At 39.4% G+C, this 9181-nt stretch overlaps 1 protein-coding gene across 1 annotated transcript; it reads right to left on the reverse strand.

Moving 5' to 3' along the window:
• Positions 1 to 3562, reverse strand: LOC105920093 (troponin C, slow skeletal and cardiac muscles). Its single transcript, XM_012855598.3, has 6 exons — positions 3457 to 3562; positions 2806 to 2836; positions 1261 to 1407; positions 1011 to 1125; positions 737 to 873; positions 1 to 214 (listed from the first exon to the last, which is right to left on the reverse strand). The coding sequence occupies exons 1-6, from the start codon at positions 3478 to 3480 to the stop codon at positions 183 to 185; spliced, it is 486 nt and encodes a 161-aa protein (XP_012711052.3). The 5' UTR covers positions 3481 to 3562; the 3' UTR covers positions 1 to 182.
• Between the last annotated feature and the right edge of the window lie 5619 nt (positions 3563 to 9181).

The following is a 9181-nucleotide window of genomic DNA, read 5'->3' on the forward strand; positions in this document are numbered from 1 at the left end:
TCATCATAGAAATAATTTTATTGAAAACAGTCTTTTTATATGGCACTTTGATTTAATACTGCTATCAGATATCAACATGTTTGTAAAGGTACGGGGGGAACATGTCTTCAGGAATGAACTTTGATGACATTGAAAAAGGAAGTGAAGGGTTGCATGAAGTGAGGTCCCTCCAGAGCTTTTCTTTATTCAACACCTTTCATGAACTCCAGAAACTCTGTAAAAAAAAAAAAAAAACAGACTCTGTTAATGAACCTTATTCTAGAAATACACAAACATTTGGCAGTTTGTAAAGCTGTTCAACCCTAATCTCTGATGTGTTACTTTAGAGATAACCCAAACTAGGACTCCAGAAATGGTCTTTTATCTCAAGGACTGTTGCTTCTAGTGTCACAGATTATGACAGGTTTTATTCAATAAAACAAAAATCCTGATCCTAAAACATTGCAAGACTTGCAGTATTTCCTTTTTGCACCCAATAATCTCCTTCATCTTGATATCTCTTTGAAATGGAAATGCCACCATTGACATATAAGACAACATACTGAGTTTGTTTAACCTCATTCTATTAAAATAATCAATATTTTCTTCTCAGTCATAAGGCTCTTCACTGGAAGATCTCTACAGCCCAATCTCAGTCATCCCGGACCAATGATGCCAAATTAATTACAGTACGAGTTTATAACAATGTTGTTGAATCACAATTTAGAGCTGTGAATAAATGTGGCTTTTTACGTACCATCATAATCAATCTTTCCATCGTTGTTTTTGTCTCCGTCTTTCATCAGCTCCTCGATATCATCTTCAGTGATGGGTTCTCCGGTGGATTCCAGCATGCTCTTCAGTTCTTCCAGGTCAATGTAGCCATCTCCATTCCTTAAAAAAGGTAAATCTTTAACCTTTAAAGTTGTTTTAAGGTTCAGTCAGTGAATGTGATGTAATCATGTCAGCGTTGATTTCTCATGTGAAGTTTCTTTGTATTTCTTCTATCTCCTGAGAGAATGAAAACCTACTTGTCAAACATTCGAAAAAGTTCAGCCAACTCCTCTTCTGATTTCCCTTTGCTCTCCTCCTTCATGCATCGGACCATCATAACCAAGAACTCATCGAAATCTACCGTGCCACTACCTGTGAGCACAAAGCCCGGTGCCATAAACCATCCTTATCTTGGCAGTAGAATTAAGCAGTAAAACAGAAAAAGGTGCATATAGCCCAAACAACATCTTCTGAGAGGCAAATAAAAAAAATTAAACGGAAACACACCATCCTCATCCACCTCATCGATCATCTCCTGCAACTCCTCGGGGGTTGGATTCTGCCCGAGCATTCTCATCACCTTCCCCAGCTCTTTTGTGCTGATGCAGCCATCTTCGGCATCCTGAATGAAGATGTCAAAGGCGGCCTTGAATTCTAGAAGAAACACAGCATGACATGTCTGAGGACCAAGACGTTCTGGTCAGATGTGGGTCTAATGGGACAAGACATGCGTGGACTGGGTCAAAAAGACTTAGACAGGTGAGGACACAGACACCACAACCAAATCACTTCTGCCCAAGTGTGTTTGCAAGCAGTCGGAACCTGTTTGATGGCATCACCAGGTCTTTTTAAAGAGTTTTTGGGTGTTCATGAAACCAGGTGATTGAATAGTGATGCAGGGCAACTTATTCTCAACATGGTGGGGGATGGCATCTCGTGTACGTTTTGTTTCATTGTGACATTTGTTCACCTGATAAGTGTGTTTAGCAAACCGTGTTGCAATCCTGACTAAGGTTTCATGGAGGTCCAAGGATTAACCTCTCCAGTGGTTTTATAAAGTGAAAAATATAAAAGTTGAGCAAAGGTTCAAAAGCAGAAACTGGAAAACCTTTCCTCTGCGCTCCGAAGGCTCATCTGTCCCCCCTATATGACTTGAGCCTATCCAAGGCAGCGTTGAGGAGGTCTAGGAGAAAAACGCTGAGAAACTCCTTCCTAAACCTACTGTCCAGCTCCTCTGCAGACGAGAAAGGATACATAGTCCTTCTAAAGAGCTCTGGGTATGCGTTGGGGTCTCTCATTAGTGAGACATAACTGGAAAAACTACAAAAGGAAGAGCCAGCAGCTCTGCCTTATACTCCAGACGTAAAACTCCACACTGTGTCTGTAAACCTCAGCCTGGATTCCCTCGTCAATAAATGGAAGGTACCATGCGTGTAAAATATTTTTTATGAGCTTGCAGCATACTTAAAATTACATATATAATCTAAAATGCCTGGCCAGCTGTAGGGTTTGGACTGTTGGACCAAAATGGTTTTACTTCCATAGGCCCTAAAAGGTAATGTGTACAAAATTTCACAAGTTTAAGTGAAAACTGGGAGCAAACCGCGATATTTGAAATGCCGTAGGGGGCGCTATGGATTTACTGCACTTTACCACTTTATTACAGGGGTATTAATGATCTTGGGGAGACTCTCCAGAAATCACCAATCAGGTCAAATGTAAAAGTTTTCAGTCTGTTTGAATTCACAGATGGATGGGATGCCCCCCATTTAATACACAAGCTTCCTGTCCTCAGTGGGCGGGGCCAGACGGCCGGCCCAATCAAGACACGAAGAGAAACCGAGGATCCTCCTCACTTCAAGCATGGAAAACATTAGAGCGGACAACTGTCCACTGTGAATGAAATACAGGCTTTACTTTGTATTTTTACTGCTGTTTAGTAATATGTGTGGATTAGAGATATTATTATTATCAGACAGGCAACTGTTAATGCAAACAGACATCGTTATAAATGTAATCAGTGTTTTATTCTAACAGTTGCAGTTTCCTCACCATTTTTCTGCTCCTCTGTCAAGTTCTCTACCTGCAGAGGGGAAACAAAGAGTTTTTTTTTTTATTTGTACCTCTGTTTATCCTCCTCTTGATACCGTTGTGGTGAAGAAGAACCTGAGTTCTCTTGGCGATGATGTTCTTAGTTTAGCTGCACTGTAATGCGACACGTGTTGCTTAACTTGTTGCTATTCTTGTGGGGTTTGTGGAGCTTAAGTGGCGAGCTGTTCCTGACCAGCTGTTCATTGTTCTGATGTCAGTCACAGAAACCTGACATCATCCCAGCAGCCTCTGTCCGCTCTAGCTGCTCTTCAAAGAACACGTTTTAATAATTGTATTTCTCACTAAAATATAGATTGTTTTGCTGTTACAAAATAATTGATTCAGTAAGAATAAAAAATACAGGATTTCCTTTTTCGTTTTTATTTTCAGGTAGGTTTAACCTTGGGGTAGATAATCGCAACAAGATTTAATTTGTAATTGTTTGCAAGTAATTTCTCTACAAATGTCAGTGCACTGATCATCTGATATCTATCTTCATTGATTGAAATTCCCAACAAACTTCTGAATCAGAAAAATCATCTGAAACTCTACGTTCCAGCATAAAGGAGGGGAAAAAAACATCACATCCTGTGATGAAGGATCAGTACTCACCGCTGCTTTATATACATCATCCATGACTGCAGGTCCGTTATGGACTGGGCCACACAGCTACCGTCAGAACCAGGACAAGCTCTGGCAGGAATATGCTGCTCTGTCTGTTATGTTGGCTCATGTGCCACTAAAAAAGGTTCTGACCCAACTTTCATGATGCTATAATGGTGGAGGGAGGGAAGAGTGACGGAGAGACAGGGAGACCGAGCGACAATGAAAAAGAGAGTCCGTCTATAAATGGAAGATAACAGAAGAAACCTAAAAATAGCGAAACGCCGTGTGCAGCCTCTGAGGGAGGTATTACATTAGGGCAGGAGTCAGCCACCTTTACAATCCAAAAATTCCTTTTTGCCCTTAGTTGTCTAAATATTATTTGTCTTAAGCCATTAAATATAAGGTAACTCTTATATTTAGTTTTATTTATAGACTTACTGTATAAATTGTCTGTCTTATAATTAAATCAAAGAAATATGACATTGTTTCTAATTTTAGATTTCAGACCAAAAGAAAACAAAAGTCCTACTTATTTGAATTAAATGTTCCATGTTTACAAAAAAACGAAGAAAGAAATTGTAGTTTGCAGCCTAATGACAAAATGAAAGATCTAAACAAAACAAAAACCTTGCACCATTAATGTGATTCTGTTTGGGAAATTATAAGCAAATATAGCATGAAAAAAAACCCACTAAAATTGCATTTCAAAACATTTCTCACACATTTTTGGCCACAGTTGTGAAGAACTGTTGTGGAGGACCAATCGAGACCACATGTGGCTCCGGAGCCGCAGGTTAATCAACGGGTTCGTTGCAAATATGAAATAGTGATTTTATGCGGTAAAGACACACAATGAAACAACAATGTGCTTCTCTTATCTGAGTGATATCAATGAAGATGTTTCTCCCTTCAGACGTTGGACATCAAACAGCACTTGGGACAGGAGAAGCACCTGTCAGATCTGATCTGCAAGCAACAGGAAGACCTGCGCAGGAAATCAGTGTAACTTCCTGTCGGACTCTGTCCTACTGCCAGACTGCGTCCAAACTCACTATAGTGACCTGTAAAATCCAATATATACCAACTGGTAAAACGTTATCTGTCTAAGGATGCCCAGCTGATTGGATGAGGTCGCTGAGTTTGCAGCAGAAACCCCCCAACAGAACCAGGCTCAGGGTGAGCGGTCATCTGCTGTGACGACTGAGCGTTTCAGGAGGTAGAGCCAAACCAGAACACAGAAAACACAGAACCACCAATCCAAGAGCACATTCCTTATCAAAGAGAGCATAAACAGAGTCAGTGGCAGCAGCAGCTCAGTTACTTAAAAATTAGATCAATGGCACCAAAAATTGTGAACATTGCATAGATGGAGAGTAGTAGGAGAAAGAAGCAGGGTGAAAAAAGGATGAGGATGTCCTCCAGCTTCCTGGACTGTAGCTGAAGTTTTATCAAAAAGAAAAGTTTTGAGTCTGGTCTTAAAAGTAGACAGGAAATGTGTGGGAGTTGGCTGAGATGATTCAGAGGAGGAAGGTGGACATGCAGTGAGTTCAGGAGACCAAGTGTGAGAGTAGCAAGGCTGGAAGCTTAGTGGGCCGGAAGAGAAAGGATGTAGGAACTGTCTCGAACGAGGAGTTTGTCAATAATGTTCTGGAAGTAAAACAAGTGTCTGGGTGATGAGTCTGAACATGAAGGTGTGATGTTCAGTGTTGTTAGCGGGTATGCCCCTTAGGTGGGATGTAAGTTAGAGGAGAAGGAGAAATCCTGGAGTGAGTCAGATGAAGTGATGCAGAATATCCCCAGAGGTGGAGAATGGGAGGTAGATCCTTCAGGTATACGACTCCCAGATTTAGTCCGTGAGAAAGAAACCCGGTCATAGTCAAAGTCCCAACATTCAAAATCCCTTCTCTCAGTCCTAGACTCTTGTCTTTCCTCATCTCTCTCTCTCTCTCTCTCTGCCTACAGACCCTTCGTCTTCATCCTCCTCTTCTTCTTTGCTGCCCAACAGTTGCCCAATTTCCACCGGTACCCTGCCGGTCACCAGCACCATTGACAGTTGTTGTTAACCCGGGCCTCGACCGATCCGGTATGGAGATCATGTTCTCGACTCACATTGTAAATGTGGCCCAAGTTTTGTGCCAGATGCCCTTTCTGACGCAGCCGCCTGCATTCTGGGCTTGGGACCGGCCCAAATAAGCCCCAGGACACGGTGCACACTTTCAGGCTGCATTTATAAATACATATATATATACAGTAGGTATGTTCAGGTTCATTTTTTTGTCTAATTTTGTTCAGGTTTGTCTTATTTTGTGCTTTTATGTTTGCAGTAGTGCTGTAGTTCCTTTACTGTAACTGTACAGTTACAGTAAAGGAAATCTGACCCTGATTCTTAAAACAAAAAACACTTTTCATGGCTGTGTTTGCTATGCCTCAGGCCTATGAGTGTTTCAGTTTTAGAAATGACAATAGTTACACAGACAGCTATTTTCAGCCTGTGTCCTTGACAATAAATAGTTGTCCTTTTGAAAAGGGGAGGGCAACAGAGAGTTTATGGCAATAAATCTCTGAGACCTGCGCTATGCAGAATCAGATGGCAAAGAGCAGCAGCTGTAAAAGCTTACACAGACCCTCTAAGCTTTAGAGTGGCGGGCTATGTGTGCACGAAGAGCTGCTTTTTACTACTTAAAGTATTCCAAATAATTAAAGCTAATCCCATGGATTATGCATGTGTTACTTCCAGGCCAGACTCATTTATTATCAGGATATCCAAGTGGCTTTTTGCAAAGCTTCCAGCTAATCTAAAATGGCACAGTCAAGAGCTCTGATGGTAACCATAAACCATCAGAAGAAATCATACTTGTCCATTTTTAATGACTCCTTATTAAAAAGGTTTAAACCCGACTTCTTCCGCAAAGCACATGGCAAGGTTATTACCAACCCGGTTAAAGATGTGCAAAAAAAAATTAAAAATTATCTTTCATTGCTGTGGCAAACAGTCTCACCGAACAGTGAAAGAAAATTTAACTTTCAATTTTAAGAAGATTTACACTGCAGATACATTCTCCATAAAAATATATATATAAAAAAACGTATTGGTTCCCCGCTATTAGTACATGGAAAAATCCCCATTTTCCCTATAGGACAGTACTGTGTCTTCTCATATAACATTCAATAATGTTAGAACATGCAACGTCCACTAAGACACCACTCCCCAGAATGTGTGGTTATTACAAGACAAATATTTTTTTGTGTGTTTTGTGCCCAACATTTAACAGTAAGATTTTAACTTGTCTGTAATAATTATAAATAATAAAGTGTTGGTTGACCAAATCTTTCTTGAAATGCAAGAAGAATGAAGGCTGAGCAAAATCAGCAGAAGGACCACAAATTGTCCCCAGGCAGGACAGGCCTGATCTAAACCATCCCATAATATCTCTGAGTGCAGGTTCAGGGTGGTTCTACTGCAGGATGGTGAACCTCCTGCAGCCTCTAACCGGGTTTCTTCTAGAATTACCGTGAGTTTAGTTCAAGTCTGACATCTGAGCATTCGGCCAAAAGGTCAATGCTGCCGCCTAGCGGTTAATAGCTGTTATAGCTGGGCTACAAGTCATGTGGATGTGGATGTGTCCTTTCAGCTCCAGAACAATCCCTGTGTGAATGGGGAAGGATTTATTTTATTTTATTCCGGTTGCAGTGGGAGAATGTAAAGGAGAATGTATTGAAGATCTATGATTTTAAAACCTAGTTTTTGATTCAAAAAAGCTTAATCATTCAAGCATTTTTGCTGTTGTTGCCATTAAAAGGACATGAAATGATCCGATCAGATCTAAGACTGATGTGTCACCAGGTTTGACATTAACAGGCCTCTGCCATGTTTCTACAGGACCAGGGGCGTGCATGGAGATTTTTGGGGGCAGGTGCTCAAGACCCAAAAAAATTTTTTTTAAAATGGCACCCACTGCCAAATGTATTCATAAAATAAAAAAACATAATAGGATATATTTAACTTACATGTTTGTATTTGTTAACACAATCAATACAAGTCTAATCAAATAGGTAACTAAACTGATCAAATCGGGAGTGTTTGTTTTTACAATTATGCACAGTTCTTACATTGTTCTGTAAATCAGCAGCTATCTTACCTCTATTTCTATTTTAACTTCAACACTTAATTTTTTTGCCTGAATATGTCATATTATCTATTGATAATTGCACAGTATTTACATTTTCTGATAAGTTATTTCACTTCTGCTTTACATCTTACCTTTAAATTAGCTAATCCACTGTGTAGGTATAATGTATCCTGTCTATGTGTTTTTGCCACTGTCATGTCCAAGTGACCTCATTTGGGAACAATAAAGACATTTTTATTATATTCTATTTCATCCTATTCAATAAATAAATGAATACCTGGCAAAAACATCCAGAACAGGGCCATATGGTGAATGCCAATAGCCAAACAATACATTAAATATTCATCAACACATATTCTAACTCAAGATTTATTAAAGCTATGTCCTGAAGAAAGAAATTTTAAATGAAGACTCTGACATTCTCAATATTAACAACAAGCCTTTTATCATTGTTATAATCAGACAGCCAAGCAACATTTTCCTATTCATCATTTTCTGCATGCTGCTCTGTAATCATAGATGATTATATTTAGTCTACTAAATGTATTAGTTTTGAATGTTAATAACCAAGCAAAATGATTGCTCAACTCATAAATTATAAATGCTTGCATGAAAATAACTCCTTGACTAAAGGTTTCCTGCTTGTTTGTATTTTCAACACTTTATTGTGAGAGCTACTTGACATTGTCCAGCAAAATGTCTTTAGTTGTGCATGTTTTTCCCTCTTTCTTTTTTTTTAAGATAAACTGGTCTAATATGAAAAACTGTAAGACTGTCTTTAAATTTATCTGCAACCAAAATGTCTGTATTGCTCCTTCTTTTGGGGAGAATTTGTTGCAATAAGTTTAAATTGTAAATATGGATGAATAAAGAAAAATATTGATCTCCAGCAGAAAGGGCACTTTTCTTATCCAGGGCTGTTGCATCACTAAGGGTCTGTCTGTGCACATGCAAGACAAGTGGACACCCTGTGGAGAACCAATCCTGACACAATTAACTATAAGTACAGAAAATAAATGACTCAATTAAGTAATCACTTGGTCAAAACGTAGCAATACATATAACTGAGTGTACCATTAACTGTAAAAATAATAATAATAAAAAAAGAAGAGATTTATTAAATAATGGATCAGTTAATCAGATTCAGGTTTAAGTAAATAAATGCTTTATTAATCCCAAAGGGAAATCAAATGCTGATGTAGTTTATGGGGGTCTCTTCATGGAGTTGTTGTAGATGCTAATGGCTGCAGACAGGAAGCATCTCCTGTAGAGGTCTGTCTCACAGCTGATCTGCAGAAGCCTCTAACTGAAGACACTCTGTTGTCGTACAACAGTCTGATGATGCCGATGCTCAGCCATAACCATCTTCATTTAATCAAAAGTCCTTATTTGAACATTCATTATTGTGGCGTATAAACCTAAAGATTCTATCCAAACGCTGCAGCCGGCTAAGACAAGTGTATAGGCTACTGAAGACGCGTCACGCTGAACCATCACACACGGTGATGACCTTTTATTGCTCCATTTCACGAGCTCAATACAAAACTAAGGTAATTTCATTATGAGCCGTGCATGGATACCTCAGACAGTGCATAGATGCA

This window comes from Fundulus heteroclitus, chromosome 1, assembly GCF_011125445.2.
Source record: "Fundulus heteroclitus isolate FHET01 chromosome 1, MU-UCD_Fhet_4.1, whole genome shotgun sequence".
Classification (NCBI taxonomy): Eukaryota; Metazoa; Chordata; class Actinopteri; order Cyprinodontiformes; family Fundulidae; genus Fundulus; species Fundulus heteroclitus.

Bases quoted from the DNA above. Each gene is read 5' to 3' on its own strand.
- LOC105920093 (XM_012855598.3), bottom strand. From the start codon at position 3,480: ATGGATGATGTATATAAAGCAGCG. The intron at 2,837-3,456 runs GTGAGTACTGAT...TCCCCTCTGCAG, and splicing joins ATGATGTATATAAAGCAGCG to GTAGAGAACTTGACAGAGGA. The intron at 1,408-2,805 runs GTGAGGAAACTG...TGTTTCTTCTAG, and splicing joins GACAGAGGAGCAGAAAAATG to AATTCAAGGCCGCCTTTGAC.